The sequence below is a fragment of the Astyanax mexicanus genome, chromosome 25 (genome assembly GCF_023375975.1).
Source record: "Astyanax mexicanus isolate ESR-SI-001 chromosome 25, AstMex3_surface, whole genome shotgun sequence".
In the NCBI taxonomy this organism is placed as follows: Eukaryota; Metazoa; Chordata; class Actinopteri; order Characiformes; family Acestrorhamphidae; genus Astyanax; species Astyanax mexicanus.
This window is the reverse complement of record NC_064432.1, coordinates 27203177-27231110: the sequence shown is the minus strand read 5'-3', so window position 1 is coordinate 27231110 and position 27934 is coordinate 27203177. Positions and strand designations below refer to the sequence as shown.

Here is a 27934-nt window from a genome sequence, read left to right as displayed (position 1 = left end):
TCTTCTTTACAATGGGTGTGATGCTGAATTTTGACATTATACTTAATTTTTGGTCTTTGAAACACTCTTAAATTAAGCTAAACTAAGGTAAAATCAGCACTTTCACTACACTTTAAGTGTTCTGCTTTAAATCTAATGCTCAGGTCTGGCTTATAAAAGTGTGTTAAATTAAATAATTACTTTTCTAAATGAAGAGATTAGTAGAAAAGAAACTACAGAATCATCTGTGTTAAATAGAGGCGAGACACTAATAGAGAGAGATAAAATCCCATTATATCCACAGGATCCAGAGCCTGTGGCTGCTGCTGTCCAAAAGGCTAACAGGAAGTGACGGGCACAAGAAGGGCAAAACTGCAGCCATTAGAAAGTCATCCTGCCTCAGGTGGAGCTCTGCTATTGGCTGTAACTGCAGCATTATTTCAGTTTTAGTTGAGAAGTTCATGCTGGTAAAACACTGAGATAAAGCTGTAGTTCACTGGTTTAAATTCGTATATCAGGGACACCAGGTGAGCAGGTGGGGACTGGAAACCTGTAATGAGTGTGACCTTTCAGATCCTCATTACCATCTGCACCAAAGCAACTCTGTGGGTTCAGAGATTTATCAATAAATCAGGGGAATCAAATCCAGCTGTGAACAGATAAAGCATAAAATACCAATATAGAGCCAAAACGATTAATCGATAGAATCGACAATGTCGATAAATTTAATTAAATAAATTTGTTTGCTGGAGCATCAGCTGCCGGAGCCCCAAGAGGGCACAGTTGGTCTTGCTCTCTCTCTGGGTGGGTACAGTACAGTAGATGGCGCTCTCTCTTTCCCCTCATCACTCCTAGGGTGATGTGGATCAGCACAAGGCTGCGTCTGTGAGCTGATGTATCAGAACCAAGTTGCTGCGCTACGCTATGTTAGTATGTTAGCTAGCTCGTCACTAATGTTAACTCAGTTAACTCAGCTAACCTTGGTTCTCTTTCTGGTAACGTAGCTAACTCACCGCTATTGTTAGCATGTGCTTTCCCACTGGCATTAATGCACCATCTGAAAATGTAATACCTACAGCAAATTTACAGTAAATTTAAGACAATTTAAGACCTAAATTACCAGGATTTTAATTTAAGACACTTTAAGACTTTTTAAGGACCCGCAGGAACCCTGTAGAATCATCGAGATGATATTTGCAGTAGAGTTGAAAGGTATTGTGGGAAAACTGTCATAACAATCAGACAAAACTTTAAGTGACCCCGTCAGGATTTATGTAAAGTGTGTAGACAGACAGTGAGCTATATAAAACTATTACATAGAACATAATAAGACATGCGCACCACTTACACACAGGCAGACGAACACACACACACACACATAAAACACATCCTCCTGCGGCTCGTTTGTATCAGCAGTGCTGATTTAAGAATTAAGGAAATGAAAAGTTTTTTTTTAATAACAGATAGATTTATTAGTGCTGGTTAGAGTGGGGAGGATCTGTAGTTTGATATTAGATGTGAATTATGGCTTTTGTTTACTTTAATTAGTTAATTATTACATTTACAGTGCCGGAATGCAGCTGTGGGTGCTAATGCTAATGCTAGCTAGGCTAACAGACTGCAGATATGAATGGAGATGCTAACGGCTAACTGGTGATGCTAACTGTATTTCTGAACTAAATTAATCTCTGTGTTTAATAACAGATGTTATGTTGTGCTGGGTAGTGTAGTTTTATAGGATATGTGGATTATGGTTATAGTTTACTCCAGTCTGTAGCAGCTGTGGGTGCTAATGCTAATGCTAGCTTGGCTAACAGACTGATGGTGTTAATCTGTTTACCCCTCGTTCTGCTGTTCTGCATTTTTAAAGTGAAAAATCTCCAGATAATCGATATTGTTCTGTAGATAATCAGATAAAGTTACTCAGTCAGCCTCAGACTGAAGCTGCTGGAGGTTCAGGATAAACTGTGGAACTGAAATCCGGATCAGTGATGTGTTTTGTATTAAAGTTATGGCGGGTTTACTGTACAGATCAAGCTGCAGACTGGAATATGGATCGGTAAGTGGATCGACCGCGCTCCCCCGATATCAGATACGTTAAATTACACCAATATCAGATACTGATACTGTATCGGATCGGTCCCATCTCTAGTAAATAGTCTTTATTTTACAGTATTTACTAGGAAATCTACAACCTGTATTGTACGCTTGTGAGTCACCTTTATGCCCTCACACAACCTTACAGATATCAGTAATCTCAGTAGCCCCTCCCCCCGGTTTACCCTTCATTTTAACCTCAGCGTGAAGCCGAGAGCAGAGAGCCGTGAGTCAGCAGCTCTCTGAAGGGCTGAAGCTCAGGGCTGCAGTGGGGCTGTTAGCAGACATGCTTCTGAATTAGGAAAGTGTCGTACAGAGCTTTAAAATAACATGCTTCTCTCTCCCTTCTGTTATAGTGAGCTATTTGTGGCGGTGGTGATTAATATGCTGTGATTGTGAGTCGGCAGGGGAGCAGCAGGGATTGGTATTCAGCAGCAGCAGCAGGTTTTCAGCTATAGATAATCAATACTCCAGTCCGGGGCAGGAGGGAGAGGGTTCAGGCTTACTGTCTCCATTCTGACCGTTACAGCATTAGTGTCTAACCCCAGACAAACTGCAGCATAAAACAGATATATTATTATTATTATTATTTAACCTGCGATCTGAATCAACTAATGCTCATCAATGAGATTAAATGTGTGAAAAGTATCTCCATTCATTACTCTGTAGGTAGAAATATAAATCAGGGTTCTTGCTCTATTTTAAAGGTCAAATTTAATGCTTTTTAAGACCCCAATAAATATAATTTAACGTCAGATAGCTCTCCGCTACACTCCCTAGCAACAACTACTTTTTAAAAATTGTCCCTCCAGTTTTAAACTATTCAATATGCGTCAGATTTCTTTACAACACTGAGGTGGATCCAAAACAACAGCAATACCACGGATTCTTCTCTTCATCACATGAAGCTCTCGTCACTTCTGTAGATCTACAGACTGACCGGTGAGCTCATCCTCTCTCTCATGACTCAGAACTCAGAGAAGAGTACGACAGGCTTTAGGAAGAGCGAGGAAAGCAGTGTGGGCTCAGAAGATGAGAGAACAATACCCAGCTCTGACTCACAGCACCACAATGGCTTATTGTATCCGGAGTGATGAGCCCGTCCGAGTCTCTCTATCTGCAGAGGAGGGGAGGCTTCTGCAGGGCTGTCTGAGCGTCTCTGATTGGCCCGTGACTTTGCGGTCTCACCTGAAGCACCTTCACTACCTGGCTAACTCACGACTCGCAAAATGAAAGAAGAAATAAAAGAGTAATTAGACTTTAATAGAAGTAAAGTTATTTCACTGTTTGTGAGCTCATGCGTACGCTGTCTCCACTCAGGCCTGTCACAGTAACTTTTAATGCTTATTAAAAAGCTTTGTTTAGACTATACAGCGTATTATCTCAGAAATAACTGAGATAATTGCAGTCCACTCTATTATTGATGAATTAGGCAGTGCATGGTTGGCTAAATAGCCAATACTGAGGATATATGTCTATATGTTGAACAGTTTACTTTTAATTCTAAATAAGCCTGGTTCACAATACCTGATTTTTTAAATGTCCAGGTTGTTGTGACATTCACACTACAAGATTGATTGTGCTGTAATCACAATTTTTTCAGTTGTTCTGGATTTTACACTACATGACTAATCATGACTGGGGGTCACACCAATTCTAATCGTGGGAAATCTCTGACGCTCTTCAAAAACACGATTTTTATTACGAGAACAAGCTTAAGACCTAGCGATGCCATGCCAGTGAATCCCCAGAGAGGAGAATACGCACTTAAAGTGAGCTAAAAATGTGTGGAACAAAAAAAGAGATTGAACAAAAGCGTAGATTAGTAAAACATGATTAGTTTTATAACAAAATAGGTACTTTCTTCAAAATTGGATGATGTCTTGAATCACTGATTTCAATCTGCACTCGATTCCTGATCTAATTCAATCAGAGTCGACTCTTCACTCGATCTATTGGTTAAGTTTTAACAAGATTTTGACCAACAAAATGAAGTGAAAACTGCATGCACGAAAACTACCTTAATCTAAAATTCATGTAAAATACATTTTCCCGTTTCCATAAACAGAATCGGACTTGATCTACAACAATTCCTACAGAGATGCCCCAGCTGGCTTTCTGCTTCCTCCATACAGCAGAGCTTTCTAAACCCCTCCACTCCACACTCATTCATTAAAACAGCACACCACAGAGAGAGAGGAGAGCTCGAAAAGATAATTATTATTATTATGCCATCATTAAGACATTATTTGACAAAGGAGAGAGATCCAAGGGTTTCCTAATATATTCTATTAACATATCCATGGCAGCAATGTGCACACGTGCAGTCACATGTATTATTAAATAGCTGACTACCTTCTATAGTTTCACACTTCTCATATTTCACGACTGTTAATTAGCTGATCATTAATATCAGGCATTAGAGAACTGAAAAGCTAAAATGCACATATATGAAGTAGTGCATCTGAAGTACTCGGAACATGTTAAGTTTATAACGTTCCTAAAGACACATATATACACACACATATAAGGCGCATTATGCGACTACAAAGTGCACCAGATTATAAGGCGCATTATGTGACACTAGCAAAGAACAGGGGTTTGTCATGTTGGTCATGTTTCCCTTCTAATTCAGCAGGTCTCGCTGCTGGGTGGTAATTCTTAAAAAACAAAAATCTTTAGTTAAACGACTAAGACGAAAGTCCAATATATGAGCTAGCCCTTAGCGCGGTTAGCAGCTAATGCTAATACTGCTCCAGTGCTGGAGAACTAAACTAAAACTCCTGTATAACTCTGTACTTCAGTGGAGTGTCTTTACTGCTCCTTAATACCTGACTGATAGAATTCATACATAAGGAGCACCGGATTATAAGGATGATGATTTTTTGAGAAAATTAAAGGATTTTAGGTGCACCTTATAGTGCAAAAAATGCGGTATTAGCATTAATTGATTTCCGGTCATATTCATAATGAACTGCTGAGGCTTCTGTTCCCAAATACAGCAATAATTTAGTTAAAGAATCTCACTAGAGTTAATACTGCATCAGGATTAATCTGTTCAACTGCACCTGAAAAACTCTGCTTTTAAAAACACTGTTTAACTGCTTTCAAAATTAATTCTGTAGAAATGCATGAATTCCAGCTGTTTTCCAATCTGTTCCCCTATTTTACCCATTTGTTTGTGCTTGTCAGCTGACATATTTTGAGATGTCAGTGCCAGAAAACTTGCTGAACTTTTTATCTTTTTCTCTGGTGGCTTCTAACTGGTAGATTTCGTAATTGATGGGATGGCTTGACTATTTTTAGCAACCTCAACTTCAAGAGTCTTGAAAATACTGAAACATGAGAAAGGACATGCTCCACGGTTTTCTCAACAAAACCTGGTCTTCCTACCTAATGCATGACTGGCACGGCACAAGATCAAAGCTAAAGAGCCTCGCAAACTGAAAGCCAGGAGGAGCTCGGAAATGCATGCTGGGTAATATTTCCACAGTACTGCCATTTTTAGCATCTAGACTGCTTGTGAGCATGCACTTGAACTCTGGAGGACCATGGGGTCTGTAAAGTGGTTTCCACTTCATAGCAGTAACAAAACATTTTAACAACATGAAAGACTTGAGAGAGAGAGAGAGAGAGAGAGAGAGAGAGAGAGAGAGAAAAAGACAGTTTCAGGGGGTTTATCACAGTAAACTGAAGAGTTTTGACAATAGACTACCGTTTAGTATTTTTAATAATTGCATCTACGCTAATTTACAGTTTAACCCTTTCATGCACACACGCTTCTATTATCATTAGTGAAAGAACGGGTCTCTCTCAGGAGCTCAGTAAACTCCAGCACTGTGGACCTGTGATAGGATGCAGCTCCTGTCGTGATTTTCACTATTCACTACTAAATATTCCACAGCCAACTGTCAGTGATATTAAACAGTGGAGGAGACTGGGAACCACAGCGACGCTGTTCTTCAGATTTCATCACTACACATCTCCAAACTTCATGTAGCTTTAGAGACTCATGGAATGAGAGTCATCACTTTACAAACACAATGCAGGTCAACAGATGCTACTGGAAATATAGTATAGGTGCGCTGAGGGCTGATTAAAATCTCTCACAGCTGAATTGAGTCTTATTCAGGGTCATGTTGGGAATAATCAGACAGCAGAAGCCCAGGAGTCCCCGTCCCCAGCAGGTTCTCCACCAGTTCCTGCTGGGAGATCCCTAATCACCCCCAGGTCTGCTGGGAGATATAATCCCTCCAGTGGCTCCTGGGTTTCCCTCGGGTCTCATCCCATCAAGTTGAGCCTGATACACTTCCTACAGGAAGTTAATCCCAACGCAAAGGATCAGCGACTCTACTGTGATCCCCCCCTGAATAACAAAGCTCCTAACTTCTAAAGTCATGAAGGATGGTGTCTTTTCTTCATGATTTTTGATTACATTTGTGAAAAGAAAAGACAGAATCTTTTATACAGAACAATATTATACAGTTATATTCCATTGTTTTATCTAACAGTAGGATGTTTTTTTCAGCATCAGTACTCTTAACTATGATCAAGGCTGGGGAATTTTATAAGAGAGAGATACAGGAAAGAAAAGCTGGAAAACGACAGGTTTAAGTTTATTTAACTGACAATATATTCTGAGCAGACCAGTAAGCACTTTTATATCCACTTCAGATAAAAAGTTCATGTCACGAATACATTAATACATAGGGCTATAATGATTAGTCAACAACTATTAATTTTAGCATCAAGTATAAAAGAAAAATAGGTGACTCTCCAGTTTCATTGTCAAAAAAATTGTTAGAACTTGTAGATTTGTGTAACTTTAAGTTCTGCAATTTAATGCAGAAATTTGGGGTTTTATATTTGCTGATCATCTTAATAAGAAAGATTAATTGCATTCTGAATCATTTATTTAACATTTGTTAAAAATACAGTTAATTTAAGATAGCAAGTTTATGTTCATATTTGTGTTTCATGGGTCATTATTTTAATTTGCTATGGAAAAGGTTAATAAAGTACTTTTTCTGTTAATGAGTACAGAGTGCTCTATTCAGCAGAGTGCACATTCTGCGGTAAATATAGGACAAATTGTAGAATTAAGTACAGCAGCAGCACAATAAACAAAGGACATCAACAATAAACGCACAACAATAGACGTCAAAGACGAGAGTGAACTGACACAGAAAGGATAAACTGTGGGAACTGTTAAAGCGTTAAAGTGGGACACGCACTGAAGCTGCCTGAGAATCATGGGAATCATAGTTTACACAGTTTATCAAGATTGTTACTCGGATTTTGGAATTTTTTATTTTTTCTCCAATTCAGTTAAGTTTATTATAAAACAATTAGTAAAGTTTCCAACACTAGAAGGTTCAGGACTAGTGCACACCTCCTCCCATAAGTGTGAAGTCAGACTCCGCCTCTTTTCCAGCTTCCACTAATAAATGTAGTATCACAGCACATGCTACCTAAAGCTGGACAATATATCAATATTTGATCGTATATCGAGGATATAATCAATACTTAAAAAACTTCCTGTATCTGTGCTTAAACACTGAGCTTTTAAACAGTGTTTGGACTTAAAGCACAGATGTATGTAGTACATAGTGAACATAGTGACACGGCTGTGAGCAGTGAACGCAGCACAGACTGCGCGTGCATGGAGCAGCGTTTATTCACAGTTGTGGTAATTAGCGTTATCTGGTTAATATATCGGATTAAACTGCACCATATCAGCAGTTTAGCTCAAACAACAGCTCAAAAAACAGACCATATTTGATAGCTGAGTCGGATCCAGACCGGATCACGTTCTCACCACAAGTGAACCAATCGCTCCAGAGTTCCTTAAGGATCAAGATCACCTCCTCTAGCAGGTCTCTTTTTTTTTTTATCCGCACCCGAGCGTGAGTCCGTTTAAACTGGACTAAATAGTGCTGGTGTGAAAACACCCTAAATAATCTGAACCACTTCTGTGTTTTTAAAAATCTATATATCATGATATGATGATGACAATATTAATATTGGGCCTATCGCCCACCCCTACTGACAAAAATAAAATAAAAAGAATGTACTTGTAACATAAAAATTAATAGAAAAATAAAAACTGCCCGTAAAACAGCAGCTATAAGGGTTGTGAGAGATTCTGTCAACAACAAATTGTACTTTTATTAAGTTTTCTTAGGTTCTAAACTGTCTCACTCCTTAACCCCCCTTTTTCCCTATACACTCCTAACCTTTTGCCCCTCACCCTTATCTCTCACATCTCTCCTTTGTTTAACATAAGTTGATAGAGACACCCCCAATGATGACACCCCCCAAATACTCCTCCATAAACCCTTACCCTTTCTCCCCCTGCTGTGTTCAAAGCAGTTTCTCCTGTATGTAAAGTCCTGCTAAAATGTCTTAGTAGCTCAGTCTAGCTGAGTCTCGGTCAGAGAGTCTCACACAGACAGTAACAGACAGACAAGTCACATGGACTAGTCAGGCGGACACAGAGGGAGCAACGACCAACTAAGCTGTGCCCGTGTAGATTTTCTGTCTGCACGAGAATAAACTCAAGTCATCTCTCAAGCTGTCTCCTGATTCCTGAAAGCTGAATTTCTAACAGTTGTAATAAATAGTATAGTAGAATAGTAGAGACCCGAGGGAGAAGCAGGCAGGCCCTTTCGTTTAACACAAATAAAAGGTGTCTGCCTGGAGATAATGAAATTAGATATCCGGCTGCTCTGCGACACGGGAAGCAAATAGCAGCGTTTCAGACTCTCAGCGGGGAAAACACTTCATATTTCCATTATATGCTGGAGTGTGGCACTGCATTAATGGCCCCGTGATTAAATGATTTACTCATTTTGCAATTGTCCATTTAACTGTAATGGTGATTTGTGATTGAGCAGAAAAGCAGCGTTATCTGAAAGAGCCCTCGTAACTCAGGCCCACAGGATAAGAACTCTGAATTAAATACTGATTGTTCAGAGCGGCTGAACACGAGGGGGGGAAACGTACCTTTTGTAGACTAGTGGGATTCAGCTGTGTTTTGTCTATTATCTTGACGGCCACCTGTGAGAAAAACAGAGATAAAGAAAGAATGATTATGGCTTTTTGTTTCATGACCTCAGTTAAAAAACAGCAAAAATGATTAAACTATTAATGAACCCATCCAAACTACCACCCCCACATATCACATAGTAAGAAAAATAAATACAGATTTGTATTTAAAAGAACAGAGTTCGGCGCTGGGGCTGTACCTTATATTAAGGTACAAAAATACCTTTCCAGTACCAGTATTTTATACCAGTAAAGATTATAAACAATATAAACATTATCATCAACTGAATATGAGTCAAGATCCTAAAATATGCATTAAGAACCTAAAAAAATGTGCAATTAAAATATATATAGTTTATTAGTGCAGTGATACAGAATACTGAATGTACCTTTTGGCTGATTAAATGGTACAAATTTGTACTTATTGCTGTTAGAAAAGACTTTGTACTTCAGAGGAAACACATCTGACCATCTAAACACCAATATTATACCATTGAGTACAACTAAAGTACTTCTATTGTATCTTTTTTTTAGAGTGCAAGTACCGTATTTTTCTCACTTTGAGGCTATAAGTGCTGGAATTCGTGCATTTCTACAGATTACATTTTGCAATCTGTTAAGCAGAGCTTTTCAGGTGGAGTTGAGCAGATTAATCCTAAAGCAGTATAAACTCTGTTGAGGGTGTTAAACTAAATTATTGCTGTATTAGAGGGAACAGGTAGAAGCCTCAGCCATTAATTAGAATTATGAATATGACCGGAAAACAATTACAAAATACTACTACCGTATTTTTCGTTCTTAAAATCCTTTAATTTTTCCAAAATATATCACCAGGGTCCCTTATAATCTGGTGCTCCTTATGTATTAATTCTACCAGTCAGGTATTAAACCAATAAACATAATAAAAATCAGTTACTTATTTTAGTTAATTGGATTTAACGTTAATACAGATTTTATATTATAATATTCAAATCTTCTTTTTGTGCATTGCAGACAAAAAAAAGCACTATTATAAATATTTTTTCAACACTGGCACATAATTCAGGTCTGAAAGGGTTAAGGATCAGTAAAGCCACTCCGCTAAAGTACAGAGTTATACAGGAGTTTCAGTGAAGTTTCTCCAGCACTAAGGCTGGAGCAGTATTAGCATTATCCGCTAACCAATAAACACTAAACACTAGCTCTTTTACCATTCAAAGGTGAGTATATTGGACTGTAGTCTGTGTGTCTACCGTGTTAAAATAAGCTACGTGGGATGAAGCGCTAGCTAATATCGCTTATGGCTTACTGGCACACTTAGAGTTTCTCAGTATAGCGCTGTTGGGCTGCATTTACTAGCGCTAAGCACTGCTGCACTATTCGTACTCATTATTATGCTTCACCACACCTCAAATCCATTTCACACTGGAGTTCTCCTTTAAAGTAGCCGATACCTGATCCAATATCCAATACGATACATCTGAATCATCAGAAAATCCCTCATTTACATCACAGCAGTTTAATCAGAGAACACAGTGAGGGAGCAGGGATGCTGTTTCTGTCTGTTCAACTGACATTGCTGGAATTCACCGTCCAGATTTAATCAGATTTAAGACCTCCAATTTAGCCCGCTGGCCAGCGGATGACCCTCACTGCCACCATCAATAAACAATAAACTGATTTTACAGCAAGTTTTACAGTAAAGCCTTAAAGCAGATGACTCAAAGACACAAAGAACAATCGATGAGTGTTCTCCTCCCTCAGCAGAGAGGACCCTAGGGTTAAAGAAGAAAGCCTCTGACTGAAATAAGAGCAGCAGAGAACAGGATTAAACCTCATGTCTAAAACGTGTTGAGTAGCTATAATCGCTAGAGAGGAGCTCAGAAATTCAGCGTTTACAGCATTAAAAATTATTATTACACTAATAGGAAGCTTTAGTTAGGTGCACATTTTTATTACATTATTAGGGAATTAATGCAGAAACACTCTGCCTTTAACATATTTGTGCAGTGAACACATATACACAGGGATACAGTGAGCACGTGTGCCTGGAGCGGTGGGCAGACACGTATCAAACAAACCCGGGTACATAAGATACTATTAAAGATATCCGCCTTTCCTGACTGGTAAAATTCATACATAACGAGCACCGGATTATAGGGAGCTCTGACCATATAGTGCAAAAAATACAGTAACCACTGATCCACTACTGCTGATAACGCCAGTTCATTTATACACTCTACAAACAGAAATTATACAATACACAAAAGATTTCAGAATGATGTGCAGAAGCTTGTGGAAAAGAATGGGTGCTGTTATATAGTGAGAAAAAAGGGATGCTGCAGTGTGTAAAAGAGAAGAACTAAGCCAACGATAAAGAGAGAGAGATGAGGAAGCAGTTTATGAAAAGAAGACAGATATAAAAGAACAGACAGAAATTGAGGTAGAAAGAGAAAGAGAGAATGAAAGACAGAAGCAGCATGTAAAAGAACTAAATGAGAGAGAGAAGTATAAAGAGAGGAAAAAAGGGGAGAGAGGGGTAGAGAGAAAGAGAATGAGAGAGAAGGAAGCAGTTTGTGAACAGATATAGAAAGAGAGGTAGAAGGAGAGAGAAAGGAATGCAGTGTGTGTGGAAGAGAAGTGGGAGAGAGAGTGGTAGAGAGAGAGAGCGAGGTGTGCAATGTGTGGAAGAAAAGATCTAGGCAAGAGAGAGAAAGAAGCAGAGAGAGAGGATAAAGCAGTTTATAAAAAAGAAGACAGAAAGACAGGGTCAGAAAGCAATGTAGAAGGAGAGAAATAATGAAAGGGAAACAGTGCGTGAAAGAAGAACTTAGAGAACAGGAAGAGTAGTAGAGAGAGAGAGAGGAAAGCAGTTTGTGAACAGATATAGAAAGACAAACAGTGATGCAGAAAGAGAGAATAAAAGAGAAAGGGATGCAGCGTGTGGATGAGAAGAACTAAGGGGAAAAAAAGAGAGAGGGAGTAGTAGAGAAGCGGGTTTGTGAAAAAGACACCAGACATAGAAGGACAGAGTTAAAGAGTGAGGTAGAAAGAAAGAGAACGAAAGAGAAAGGGATGCAGTGAGTGGAAGAGAAGAAGTAAGCGAGAGAGAGAGAGAGAGAGAGCGGTAGAGAGAGAGAGAGAGAGAGAAAGGGAAAGTGAGAGGCACGATGTGCGCAGGTGGTATCTATTTTCAGCTCCTCTTAGGTGGGCAGGTGAACAGACAGCAGCAGAGCGAGCTTCCTCTCCGCCGCTGCAGCCTACGGCAGAACAGCCAGTAACCAGTGGCAGCAAGAGTGCCGGGTCGTGGGGGGCAGCGGAGGGTGATGGCAGGGGGACAGACTTCAGGATAACGAGCCTTTATATCCACATTCAGAGTCTGACCACACCACTCTCTCTCTCACTGCTCACAAAACACTGCTCTCTCTCCCTCAACCAGAACCCGTCTCTCTCTCCATCTCTCCCTCTCCATCTCTCCCTCTCCATCTCTCCCTCTCCATCTCTCCCTCTCCATCTCTCCCTCTCCATCTCTCCCTCTCCATGTCTCCCTCTCCATCTCTCTCCTCATCTTTCGCTCCATCTCTCCACAGAGCGCCGGCTCTTATATAAGTGTTATTTCCTCGGATGCAGCTGTACAGAAGGGTTAATGTATCTGAGGATAAATTATTTACTCTGCGTGTGACAGAAGGGCAGCTGCACGTGGTCCTGCATAATTCATGCAGGCAGAATCACACGCTGCATATGCTGATACCTTCACCTCTACCACAGGACAGAGCACTACAGCGCCGGCTCTGCTCTCAGATATTACGGGAGCTCTGTCCGGCAGAGGGAGGAGCAGGGAGAGGAAGAAGAGGAGGAGACAGCAGGAGAGAGTAAACTCAGTATCTGACTGAACTGTGAATACAGGATCAAAAGGACAAAATAGATCAAAAGATATAACACTTATTTAATTTACGCACAGAATATTAGGAGTGTCCCAAATCTTTTAATTCCTTGTTTCTAGTTTGCAAATGCATGCACAAAATATGCCGCACTTTATATGTGACAGGAGAGACAGGAGGAAGCAGTTATACAAAGATAGAGGTAAAAAAGAGAGAGCTCTTAAGAGAAAGGGATAAGAGCGAGAGAAAGAGGTGCTTTAAACTGTTTATGGATATACAAAGCATAAAAATTTGTTTCTTCCAAATAAATAGTTAAATATAATGAAGTGCTTTACACTATAATAGTAAGCATACTAGCATACCTCATAAATATGAATTTAATTAGCAAAAATGATATTCAAATATCATTAAACACTTCAATATCAGACTTTTCCAACACTCAAGTTGATAAAAAATGCTTTTAAAATGCTAAAAATCAAATGACTGTATCTAACAGCCTGCAGGCATGAAGGAAAAATCATTGGAGCTGCAGTGCGAGCCGAATTCACTCACATAAAAACAAAACAAACAAACAATTGATCAACAAACCGATCAATACTGCAATCAGACATTTCTTTCACATCACAAGCACGACTGTGATTTGTCCTCAGACCAATGGGAGGTCATTTAGGCCTGCCCTGATTTGCTTCTGCCTTAAACACTGTCAAACTGGAAAAACAGATATTTAAATAGTATTATTGTTCTACAATAATTCCAATAAGAAACATCTGGGAGGAGAAACATCCTCTCAATCTAACGTCCTTTAAATACACTTCTTCACAAGCCTTCACCATCCTGTTCCCTTCTTTTCTTTCTTTCCTCCCTGACTCCACCTCTCAGAGAGGGGGTGTGGCCACCTTCTATAAGCAGATGCCACCTAAACTCAATAAATCTGGCATCATTATTGGATTAAAATACCACTCAAATCTAAACATCTGCACCATGCAAGTATATTTCAGTTTGCTAAACTTAATATGATTATAATATAATTTGGCATTCCTAGAAAGCACTGATGTCATAAAGGGTCATACGTCACAAACAATGATAATTACAAAAAACAAAATTGGTCTTATCAAATGACCCAAGTCACATGGATGGAGATTAAAGACCTCATTTTAGTGAACTAAAGAAGTGCAGTTAATCATGCAGCATGCTGCTTGATTTAGGGCGGTTAGGTCAGTGTGTCTTTGCTATCGTAACAGCGAGAAAAGTACACAGTACACAGTTGGCTTGCTTGAAAAGGCACGTACTATTACTCTTAACTTTCTCTTAAATCATGGATGTGTTTAATTCTGGTTTATTTTGGGCGTATCGTGAAGTAAACCAATCAGAGAGTCACTCTGTCGCTCATCATTCTCTTTAAGAGTAGATCAGGTGAGCTCGGTCTTTGGTGGATTGCTATTGTAACGGTGCAGCTACCTGGACGTGTTCAACAAACTCTTCTCAGCAGAGGAAACTGAGCTGCTGGTTGACGCTGTGAAGGAGCTCCAGCAGCTCATTTACGGGAACAGCAATGTTATTTTATTTACTATTCTGTTTATTGTTGATGTAAAAGTTGGGTTTGTGCTGCTGTGTGTTCATGTGTGTGTAATAAGTGGGGGTGTACGCTCGGCTCGGCACAGCGCCCGTGTTACCGAGATAGCGATGAACGTCTGACTGTTGGCGTCTGTCTAGGTTGTATTCAGTCAGTGGAGCTCCTGTGTTTTCTGTTACCAAGATAAACAAGATAAAACTCCAGAAATGTACCTGAACACACCTCATTTCCAGAACACCACGCCCATCAGTGTAGATATATTCAGAAGATCTGCTGCTGTTTAAACGAGTATTCACAGGTTATAAGATAGCGATGAGCTAAAGCTCTTACCTCTCGTCCGGTGAGGACGTGGCGAGCCAGCTTGACTTTGGCGAAGTTTCCCTTGCCGATGGTTTTAAGCAGGCGGTAGCTGCCGACATGAGGATGCTCATCCACGCTGGAGCTCAGTGAGCTCCTGCACCGCGGGAGGCTGGTTCTGCTCACCGATTTGGCGGGAGGTACGGGTGCCTCCGGAAAACCATCCAGGGAAGTGTGCTGAGGATAAGAGGAGGCAGCATGGTTAGAACCTGATTAAAGACATCATATCATTAATATATACAGCAACATACATACAAAGGTTACGTTAGTGCCGGGCGGTTTCAGCAAAAATTTATATCACAGTATTTAAGATTCTGACAGTTTCATGGTATATATATATTTTTTTTTATTATTTTTATATTCTTTATTTAACCAGGCAAGAGGCAGAAAGTCTCTTGAAACGCAAAAAAAAAGATTTTAAATGCAACTTAGTGTGAAAAATACAGTAAATGCTGAAGACAAAACTAGCTGCTTTTAAAAGTGTATTTTCTGCTTATACAGCTCTGTTTCAACCATTTCAACAATTTAACGCTTTATTGAAATGTTCTACAATCCATAAAATTAGTTATAACCTGCTTTCTAAAAACATAATTAAAATCCAAAGTTTGGAATTGTCATTAATGTTGCCCACAGAAAAAGAAGAAAAAGCAACAAATGAGTTTCTCATTGACTTTCTCATTTCATTTTTATCAACAAAGGCAAAAAAAAACAAACAGAAAAAACTAAAACTCACATCTTACTGCAGTGTACGGTTTATAATGTCTCTCAGCAAGAAACACCCCAGTAAGTGTATTTAGTGTATCAACAGACACAGCAAACACAATCATAGGGGAATCTAAAAACACCACTGCACTGAATTTATTACATAACACAGTTTAGAGAGCAGACAGATCTCCAAACAGAGCTGGATATATAAACTCCGCCCACGGGATGAGCAGTTCATGCTCAGTATAGGCTGTGATGGGTGAGTAGATCTTTTTTTGGTGGAAATAAATTAGTTCTTATCAGAAAAGCTTAAAAACATTCAGTGAAGCTTTGCTTTCAAAGATTATCAGTCTCTAAGCTTACTTTCAGACTTTTATACTTTACAGTTTGAGTTGAGTAGGTGTGAAAATATGCCTCAAACCCAAAAAATTATATCAAATAATATAATATTTCAACCATCCTGCTTCTCTCTGTCTCAAAAAAGTCTGTCAACTGGACCCAATGTTTAGCAGTTAAAGAGGTACACTCTTATACCAATACCCAAACGTATCCTCTGATGTATTTTTATAAAGCAGTGTGGGTCATAAGACCCAGAGTCTGATCTAATCACCACAGCTGTAACCATTCACATATCTGCCAGAATCAAACTCTACATGCCAGAGACATAAAATAAAAGTGGATAAAAGCTCATTTCAGCTTCACATCAGAGAGGAATTAAGGAATGGACAATAATAATTCACTGATGCACCACCTCCCCCATTTCTGAAGACATATGATAAATCCTAAAGTTAACTAGTTAATAGAGCTGCAGCTAATGATCATTTTTGTAGTCGACTGATCTGATGATCATTTGTTCGATTAGTCAAAGATTAGGCCCGTCACGATTACAATATTTTGTGGATGATATATTGTCCTAGAAATTATTGCGATACCTGATATTTGTCACTTTAGGATCATTAAATGCCAACAATCAACCCTTTAAAAGACGACGGGATTTTAATCAATTACAGTTTGGGAACGATATTCTTATTTCTTCACTTACTGCAGTTCACACTGTGTGTATGGAGTCACAGTTATTAAAGCATTGGTCAGTTTTTGAAGCAGGATTGGCTAAAATACTGTGTGTGAACAAACATACAAATAAACACAATAGAGGATAACACGATTATCAAATATTATTGAGTTCATGCTAATTTATTGTACGATAAATCAATAATGTTATTATTGTGACAGACCTATAAACGATTATTTCGGCCATGCTTTTTCTCTGAAATGTCTTTTGCTGCTCTTGTTTCATTGGATGAAAAAATATCAAGATTATTAAGTTTGAGCCAAATCGCCCAGCCCTAGTATTGGGTATATTTTTGCCTTGATTACCAGCTTTCTTTAAACAGCTTAATGTCACTTTGTGTAATGCAGTACTGTCGACAAAGAAAATTTGTAGTTGACAACTTTAAATAATTGACATTGTCGATTATATCGACTAATCGTTGCAGCCCTACTAGTTAATCAGCAGCTATGCTGCTCCACTGCGTCCCATCAGCCGGGCAGAGTTTCCTACAGTTCTTAAAGGGTAGTCCCAATTCTTAGAGGAAAAATTGCTTAATAAAATTTCTTTAATATTTTTTTACCAAACGGTTCACAAAAATGTTGACAAATATCCTCCAACCCTCAAACACAATTCAACAGAAAATATTCATCTGTCCATCATTTAATTTTTACATAAAAAAAACAAAACACAGAACATGTCCTGGCTGGTTGTCTACATGTGGGTTAAGAAAATAAATGTGTAAACAGAAGCGTTTACTAATCCAGTCCTGGAGGCCCATCTGCACGGCACATTTTCATTTCCACGCCTTTCCTGCACCTGAGCCGTATCATCAGCTTTAATCAAATCCTCTGTGAGCTGAACCAAGCGTGTTACAACAAGGAAAACACAAAACTAAACTCCAGAAATTTTAACAGTTTATCCAACAAACACCCTTCAGACTGGGAGATACGGGGCATAATTTACCCTGATAAATCACTTTTTACACCGTTATCCAGCTCAAAGTAGCTCCACACCTCCTTACTAGAATCCAGAGAGCTCTGATATTTAAAACCAGGCATTAATAACTTGAAAAGGGCAGAAGAAGCTCATTAAAAAACACTGTTTACATCCCATAATACTACAAGCTTCAGCTCCGAGCGCTGCCATCACTGTACTGATAATAACATAGATATATATATATATATACATAGTCTCAACATAGTAAGGAGGTGTGGAGCTACTTTGAGCTGGATAACGGTGTATATAAAGGACCTCCAGAAGTATTTTAGCTGGTGGTGCTGGGTAAGAGCAGTATGTCCAATTCGACACCTTTCATCATGATTATCTGATCTTGTCTATTAAGAAATCCTTATTGCATTTAATATAAATGATGGGATATTTTATACAGTTTACTCTGTGGATTGCTAGACCATTTATCTTAATGAATAGGGTTCATAAACCTGCGGTGAGGAATAATGGTTCTTAAATTGTTTGAAACGAACACCAATAAATCTATAAATCCATAATTCCTGTTTTTTGCACAGATGCTGTACAGTATCGGAGAGAAGTGTCCTGCGATATACATCAAGAATCTAAGTATCATGAGATAATCGTTATCCTGAGATGCCCTGTGACTCCGATCCCACCCCTACTGTTTGCTGCTGCTGTGTTCAGAGCAGATTTCACAGCACAGCTAATCGATAAAAGTTACATTATTCAACAACTTTAAATATTCTGCTTTATGTGAGATACATCTCACAGAGGACGGGCCACGGGCAACAATAGATAAGTGCATATTGGAAATTGTGCTTCTACAAAAGCATTATATGAGTTAATAGTCCCTGACAAACGCAGGTGCAAGTGGAAACGCCAATACCCATCTGCAATTCTGTCTGGAATACCGTGATGTTATCTGATACAACAGCACATCTGAGGTAAACTGCATTACAAAGAGACAGGCTGCAGCTGAACTCCAGACAATAATACTCTAGTGGAGGCTTCTAAGTGCTTAGAGGCTCGGCTCCAACGATGGCAGACGGTGAAATACAGTGTGGACTAGGGTTGCTGTGGTATACAACTACATATACCGTATTTTTCACACTATTAGGAGCGCTTAAAATCCTATAAATTTCACAAAAATTAGACTGGAGCAGAATTAGCATTAGCATTAGCCACTAACAACGTTAAGCGACAGCTCTTAGGCCGCTCAGAGGCAAGTTTTATCTGCCTGTATCCTGCTGCTAACCCCTGCTAGCACTACTGGAGCAGCATTAGCATTACCCATTAATCACGCTCTCTCCGTGCAGAGGAGAGTATTTTCTTTTTTTTTATTTATTGATAGTGCATCTTACAGTGTGAAAAATACAGTATAAGATTTATGGTGTGAAAATATTGAGTATTATGCAACCACATACAGATCACACTGTTGTGTTTTTATCATCACTGTGCTTATTATATTATCACTTCTGCACTAGTGGGTCTGAGTAAATTTCACACTTTTATTCGCAAATAAATAAGAACAATAAACAATGCTTCCAAAGCCTCATTAATGTTCTGAATCATATTTTACCCACACGACGTAAACATTTGAGTAAAGTGTTCATTCCAAACCTGTATAGAGATGTGAAGCACGGTGTAGCAATTAACTAAGCTACATTAAATTAGATTAAAATAAGAATAAAACTTGTGTTAAGACTATATAATATAAACACTAATATTTTAATAGCGGAAGTTTGGAAGTTTTATATTTAAACTACAATTTTTATTGTAACTGAAATTTCCCTAAAGGAATCGATTTGGAATGGAATCGGGATCTTGTGAATCAGAATCGAATCGATCTGGGAGATCAGTGATGATACTCAGCCCTACCTGTAACCCAGTGATATTTTCAGTTACCACACCACTGTTAGCTCAGTTCAGACCTGCCATAATATGAAGAAAAATAAATACCATCATGCTTGGCACAGGACATCAATTATGAATTATCCACATCAGGTCAGAAAGAGAGAGAGAGAGAGAGAGAGAGAGAGAGAGAGAGAGAGAACGACTAAGAAAGAGAGAAAGGGAGTCAAATAAGTCAATGTCCAAAAGACAAGGCCAATAACATCCCATCAGAACATCATAAAAGTTCTGAGCTGAAACTCTGACCCATCTGAAGGGTGTAATCATCGTAACCTGATTTGAGCCTGTTCAGCAGTTTAGCTGCAGCCTGAGGGGGAAAGGGACTGTGTAATAGTTAGAGGACGAACGCTGTGCTGCACAGGCCTGTATAACAGAGACTGCAGATCCCTGTGGTGATGAACTGTCACAGCGGTCGCTCTGAGAGCACAGCCATCAGACGACTGCAACACAAACAAAAAACTAAAAACTGGTTCTTTTATTTTATTTTAATTTTTTGAGGCCACTATCCACTTGCCTCACCACCCTACTCCCTCTTTTTTAGTAGTGCTATGATGGGACAAACAGGGATGATCAGACCGGGGATCTCAGATAACCTGCCCGTAACCTCCGACCTGAAAACATGGATTCACAGACAGAGCCAAAAGGCATGAAAATAGTTATCTATTAATGCTGGGCTCAGCACCGGTTCGGTTCTGATGCAGGAGCTGCAGGAGCTGCCACTCTGCACTACTCTCAGCTGCCACTCCACGAGAACAAACCCCAGGTCGAGTTACGCCGCGCCGTCACAAAGCTGCAGCGTGGTAATGCTACACCCAGTGCTGCAAATATCTGCATTTCAGCTGCAGCGCTGCTGTGCAGAATGCAGAATGAGGCAGTGCGAGGGGACGCATGCAGTACTGCACTGCAGCTAGCGGACCGGCTGCTGACGTACATGTGGGCGTGTCTTTCTGACTCCAGGGCTTTCACAATAAGCAATTCTCGCTGGACGATATAATTGTCATTAACAATATTATTATATATATTATAAAATTATTAAGATAATTTTATATCATTGGCCTGGGGCCCCCAGACAACAACTGATTATGAACTCGGGAGGGCGACTCTAACCGACGCCAGCCAGGTTCATCATTCCTGCAGTCGGCAAAATATGAAACTTCAGCAATCAGTCATGCTTTCTCTTCTAACTCGCAGAACTGCACTTCCTCATGCTGCTGTTATTTTAAAACACACTCATTCTTAAAGTACCGCTACGATTGTATTGTTTTTAATGTATACTTTTCTAGTATCGATATACCATCCAGCACTATTTACAGTACCAAAATATATCGCAGCATACCAGGTTCATACACTTTTTAACCAATAGATTTCCAGGTTTTTTTATGACATTTCCATGCCTCTAAAGCAAATGTTTATGACCATACAATTTTTAAAACATCAGTGCAGACATGGACAATAAAATAAAAGAAAATCAACTAAAACTATCAAAGTTTAAAATAATCAAAGTTTATTATAGTAGGCCTAAAATGAATCTGATAAAAATGTTGACATACAATCTTTAATAATAAAATGTGTGTCAGATCCTGAGGGCTCCATTGGGTAGAGTTAAATAACTGAACTAACTCTGAGCTGATGTATTATTTAGCTCAGAATAGAGCAAAATTGTAGAGCAAATTTCCAAGACTTCCCAAAATTTTCTGGGTATTTATATTGTTCCAAAACTTATCCAGGCCTGGAATACATTCTGAATAAATATGAAAGCATGATCAAAGTCACTTATTATTTTAAAAACATCCATCATTCAGACTAATGCCGTGTTTTTTTTAGTTATTACGTTTTTCAATCAATTCTGAAAAAAGAAAAAGAAAAAAAACTAAATTTGGCAATACCAGGTTATATTTATATATTGTCCTGTTTATATAAGTTCCTTCCTCTTTGTTATGAGATACATACCAGTACTGTGTGTCTATGTGAGATATATAGAATACAAAGAATGAGAGAGAGAAAGAATAAGTAAGAAACAGAGAGAGAGAGAGAGAGAGAGACACACAGTGATGACAGTGAAACATGAGATAGCACAGCTTCCTCAGGGAGGATTAATAGCCTGAAAGAGAGAGAGAGAAACAGAGAGAGAGAAACAGAGAGAGAGAGAGAGAGAGATCGGATTTAATGCAGGAAAGTCCCTGCACCGGTATAAATCAGCACAGTCGGCTCCTAATGCTAATATACCCACACTAATGGCCCCGAGTCCACCGGTGACATTAACACAAGACACACAGCACCTTCAGGACCGATACAGTTTACACTAAAGCACCATAAACCAGGCCTTAAACAGGCCTTAAACAGGCCTTAAGCCTGAATCCTAATAATACAGGCTCAGGTAAACGCCAGCACACTGAAAACTGCAAGCTGGTGTTTTCTCCTCTCACACTGGAGTCAACTTTGCTATGCTGCATTTATTTACAGTGCTGCAGTCTGGTTTGAGTGGTATTTGGGCATCCCAGCTGCATGGATGGCGCCCAAGACAGCCCAAGAACAGGTTCATTTTCAGCATTAATTAAAAGTGCTTGTAGAGAGCTTTAGTTAAAATTTTATCTACATAAATAGACAGTCATTCTGCAGCTTAATTTCAAAATGATCAAAATTTTAGAGATGTACCTATGGGCGAGCTGTGAATCATTGAATCATGCATCGTGCAAAGTCAAAGTGGTTTTTATTGTCATTTCAGCTATATACAGAGTACACAGTGAAACGAGACAACGTTCCTCCAGGGACCATGGTGCACATAAACACAGTGTAGACAGAGTTTGATTTAGGGCGTGTCAGTGTGTCTTTGCTATCATAACGACAGGAAAAGTACACCTTGCGCGTCTCGAAACGCAAAGCAAAAGTCATACACTAATTGTCTTAATTAATCATGGGTGTGCTTAATTTTGGGCAAAAACCAATCAGAGTGTCTCTCTGTCACTCACCAGGTGAGCTCTGACTTTGATGGATTGCTATTGTAACGGTGCAGCTACCTGGACGTGTTCAACAAACTCTTCTCAGCAGAGGAAACTGAGCTGCTGGTTGACGCTGTGAAGGAGCTCCAGCAGCTCATTTACGGGAACAGCAATGTTATTTTATTTACTATTCTGTTTATTGTTGATGTAAAAGTTGGGTTTGTGCTGCTGTGTGTTCATGTGTGTGTAATAAGTGGGGGTGTACGCTTGGCTCGGCACGGCGCCTGTGTTACCGAGATAGCGATGAACGTCTGACTGTTGGCGTCTGTCTAGGTTGTATTCAGTCAGTGGAGCTCCTGTGTTTTCTGTTACCAAGATAAACAAGATAAAACTCCAGAAATGTACCTGAACACACCTCATTTCCAGAACACCACGCCCATCAGTGTAGATATATTTGTAAGTTTGATGGAAATAACGCTGTTTTAAGTCACATTACTAGAATTTTGGATAAATCTGTCAAACAATCCAAACCAAGTTTACAAACTTACTAACACACTAAAGCAAGCAGTGACTCACAGAGCATTAAATTTGTTATGCACCAATTATTAATCGTGTTAACCAATTTTCCATTGGTATGAAAATGAGCTACAGATCAGACAAGAGACATCAGCTGCTGGAACATGTAGCACAGAAATACACCAAGACCCAGCAATTAAACACATTAACGTTCTCCTTGTTTTAAAGCTGCAGTGTCAGACTGGGTGCGCTTCACTATGAGATCATTGATCTCTCTGAGGTTAAATAGCAGAGCAACAATAACTAATCAGTTTTCAGTAGGTAAGCAACAGTACATATTATGAGTGAAATGTGTGGGTGATCTTGCCTTAAATGCTAAGGCAAAGTTAGCTAAGCTAACGTTACTATTCTAGCCATGTACAGCTCATATCTTTCAGCTGTAAAACTGCTGCTGGTTTGTGAGGAGGAAGTAAACTAATACTGAGTGTGATAGATGGAGATTATAACTTCACTTCGTTCAATTTTGTGAGTTGACTGAAAAGATGAACTTGAACCTGCCATTTATCGCAGTTTATACAAAAATACAAATCGTTGACTGGTCTAACAGAAACAATAGTGTAGATCATTCGGCCCGATAAAGTTCTAACTAAGTACAGATTTACATTTAGAACCAATGTACTCAGTGACAAATAATGAATTGAGAGAATTAAGAATTAAGAAATCTGCTCTACCTAAACAACACAAACTGGGGGAGAAAAAAAAAGAACTCTGCAGAATGACCAATCAGATTATCCAACTCAGCTGGGGACGAGTCAAAATCAGAGGCTGAACCAATCAGACCTGCTTTTAAGGGAGCAGCACAAGTGTAGAATGAGCTAACAGCTTCTGCAGATTAAATAATAATAATAATAAACTTCATTATTACACACGGTGTGAGTTTTTGTTATTGTATATCTAAAAGCAAACCTTTTACTGCAGTGAAACCCAACTGGCACTAAAACACAGAATGCTAACTCACGTAGCATCACTTTACCAGTATTTATTGGTCTGTTATGGCTAGCATTAGCATTTTGGAGTAAAGCATGCCTTTCAGAGCCACGCAAGCGTCCAGCACCTCACGTTTAGCTGCTCTGGATTGAGGCCAGGATGAGGACGTGTAGCAGGATGACTCATGAACGAACACGTCTACGATCCGTTCCTAGAGGATGAAATCCTCGAGAGTGGAAATGCAGAGTTGCCTAGCCACTGCACTCTGCTTCAGCTTCAACACAGTTTAACTCTTTAACAGCATGGAGTAAAAATGCAAGATTTTAGCCACATGCATTCAAATTTGGTATTCAAATTCTTCTCCAGTTCGTAAAACTGAAATACGGTTTCTGTGCAGGATGGAATATACAAATATACTTGTGGAGCTTCACTCTGGGAGGAGTTTGGTTGTGAAATGAATTTTAGACGTGTTTACACTAGGAATGTAACTAGTTGGCGTAATTGACAAAGTTGACTATAGAAAAAAAACTCCACAATCCTCTACAGTCTTTTACAGTCCTCTACAATCTGTATTTGCTAGTTCTGTACAGTTTAAACACAATCGATTATTCAAACAAATAATTGGCAGATTAAAATAGTCTTTAGTTGTAACCCTAGTTTACACTGCCACAACATATGGTAGAGATGCGTTTTCAAACCACTTCCTTTACAAAACATACAAAAAGGGGTTTTACTTTTTAACAAAAAAAGAAAATGCACCATTTTGGCAGTACTACATCAAATTAAAGCCATACAGAAAAACAGAAGGCAAAATTAAATTTGCACAGAGAAAGGCAGCCAGTCAAGTTACTATCCTAGTCCTGTACAGCTCAAATCTCTTAGCTAAAAATAATTTCAAGAATACAAAACTGCAACAAAATAAAAAATTGATTTTATTATTGCATATATATGATAACTGAGATATTAAAAAATACAAGAATTGTATCAGAAGTCAGAATGTCATGATACTAATATTAATAACGCACTCCAAATATCTCCATATATGCAGGTTTAAATTGTTCTTTTTGATATAAACAGTAAAAAGTAGAATCCTGATGTGATAATTAGGGGTGGGTGATATGGCGCCATATTTGATGGTATAATATCGTTCAACATATTTAAAAATGTTCGTGATATTAATGCGTACGATACGATATGGAACTCTCCTACTCAGCACTTTATTTCTTTACATTTATGGAGGTAGAGTGTGATCCTGAACATAAACAGTGTTTATCGACTCTTCCAGCAACAACAACAGTAATTAGTTTGACAGAAGAATTTAAGAGAAAGAAGTACATTTTTCTTGGGATTAGAGTTTAGAAGTTACTACAGTCACTATATTTACAGATTACTACTTTACTCGTACTAGACGCCAAATAGGCCAAGAAATCTCTGATCGTATGAAAGCTGAAGGTTGTGTCCTCTAAAATGAGAAAATCATAAAAAATAATAATCCTCTTCTAGCACAGGTTATGTAAGGGGTTATTGTGGTGTGTCCCAAAAGCATTTAATCACAATAGCATTGGCCATTATTCCTGGTAAGGATCATTTAAACATTAAAAAACAATAGATACATTTTTTTCTACTCTTCTATAGATATCTTTTTTTGAGAAACAAAGTCAAAAGATACAAAGATCTCAAGTTGTTTAGTTTAATGCTGTCAGGCTACAATATTATTATAAGGGCTAATAAACCAATTACCACAAGCCAACATCATAAACTCATCAAACCAGTTTGTGATGTCTTCAGAACTCACCAGATGCCTCCATTAATCTTGAATAAGTATGGGTACGTCTCACAGATGCATTCAACAACAATCAATAGTAATTTACCCTGATCTCTGACGTGTCAGGTGCTGCAGAGCTTTCAACTGCCAGGAACGCACCAATATGGAAACTGGGCCCGTGCCAATAATCAATATTTCTGACTCTGTATCTGCTGATACTGATACTGAGGCCGATGCTGGTTTAGGATTTTCTTTTTTACAACTGGCTCGGCAGACGTATGCTAACGGAGCTAATTACACTGCTTCAGCAGTTTTTCTGTAGAAAATATGATACCCTCTCCTCACCTTACGACTACAGCGGCCCTGTTATTCCAGGTCAGAGTGCTCTGTAAACACTCATGACCACGAGACTTCGTGATTCATTTGCGTAAAAAAAAAAAACATGTAAAAGTTTCCAGATACATAGATTAGCATGTTAACGTGAACAGCCCTATTAAATCACAGTTACTAGTCAATTGCATTGAAACTAAAGGTTCGAACAAAATTAAATGAAATGGTTTTATTTTGACCATAGTAGATTCACTTCATATATTTTTTTTCTACAGTTACTACTACAATTAGGATTTTCAGTATTTTTAATAAAACATAAAATCTTTTTTTATGTAATGCTTAAATAGACGTTTTCAAGATACAGGTGTGTAATATCAGGCAGAAAACTGACAAAAAGTCTCGCCTGTTTAGGAGTTAAACACTGCTGAAATCATAAATATTTAAAAAAAAGGATATTGTCGATACAAGAAGACAATTTATCATGATACATAAAAATATCGATATATTGACCAGATCTGCATAAGTGTGCAATTACACCATTCAAAAAGATTATTTATGGAATTGGAATTGGAGATATATATATATATATATATATATATATATATATATAGGGCTGCAACTAAGATTATTTTGGTAGTCGAATAATCTGACGGTTTCTATTTTAGAAACACTTCCACTGTTAATGTGCATCACCGCTCAGTGTGTTTACGCCTTTATGCTTTATCTGCTATAATCAGCAAAAACGTGGCCTGAAAAATGAAACTAACAGGGTCAAAACAACAGCTTTGTCATGACCATCATTACTTCCATTAAGGTCGGTGGTGCACAAAGAGGTCAGTCAATGCAAACTCTCATCCAACAGCAATTACACGAGACAGAATCAGGGAAGACTGATTAAGTTAATTGGCTCATATGACCAGCCCCAGTTTCTTCACAAGAAAAGAGCATCTGGTAACAGAGAGAGAGAGAAACCACCGCACTCTACCTACAGAACTTCCTCCAGTATTTCCTCAGTCCTAGCATACAACAGTGCTTACAACTACATTTTAGGAAACTGAATACATGATGCTGTTAATACATAATTTACTGTTAATCGTAATCTTCTTATGCTTTTCTTATTACTTTTATACTCAGGAAATGTAATCACTTTCTCCTCCCACAGCTTTAAATGTAGAGCCTCATCACCATCAGCTTAAAATGTAAGGTTTGTCAGACCTGTACACGGTTAGGTTTATGGTGCTTTTTGGAACAACAGGTCAGAATCTTCGGCTCAAATAAATCCGATTTTCGGCATCATATGAAAAAAATAATTCTCTACAGGAACTCTACAGGTCATGTCGTGTCAGTATTTGGTATGTTTGCAGCAACTACCTAGCAACCAATTTGCAAAACCTTAGAAACCACTCTGAATACCTTAGCAATGATCTAGCAACACCTTCGTAAGACCGCAGATGTGACAGCAACCATCTAGCAAAACCTTAGCCTTGTGCCTGTGCCTGGAATACCACTTGGTAAACCATAGCAATAGCATTGCACCCATTTAACAACAACCTGGAAATCTATAGCAACTGCCTACCAACTCCACATCAACCACTTTTTAAACCATAGCAACAGCATAGCAACCATTGCTCACGCTCTTCAGACAGAAACAGCTTAGCAAGCTTTTTAATTTTCCGATGTTACTAGCACACTTTTCCAAGGCAATTTGTTTTGGTAGCCATGTATTAGTAAAAGTTTAGACAACAAGCTACAATGTCCTGGTTATAGTTTATTAACTAGAACTCAAAATGATCTGGAAAATAATGAAAAATCAAAATACAATTATATATATATATATATATATATACA

General features: G+C 38.7%; 1 protein-coding gene across 5 annotated transcripts in view; it reads right to left on the bottom strand.

The window, feature by feature from the left end:
* The window catches only part of LOC103025141 (serine/threonine-protein kinase MARK1), a 63102-nt gene that overhangs the window by 31091 nt on the left and 4077 nt on the right, over positions 1-27934 (bottom strand). For all 5 annotated transcript variants that reach the window (XR_007429584.1, XR_007429583.1, XR_007429585.1 and 2 more), the window contains exons 2-3: positions 14887-15090; positions 9082-9135 (exon numbers count right to left, since the gene is read on the bottom strand). Coding sequence is in view for 1 of the 5 variants with exons in the window: in XM_049472663.1 (XP_049328620.1) it covers positions 9082-9135; positions 14887-15090 (258 nt within the window). In the remaining 4 variants the exon portion in view is untranslated. The remainder of the gene's footprint in view (positions 1-9081; positions 9136-14886; positions 15091-27934) is intronic.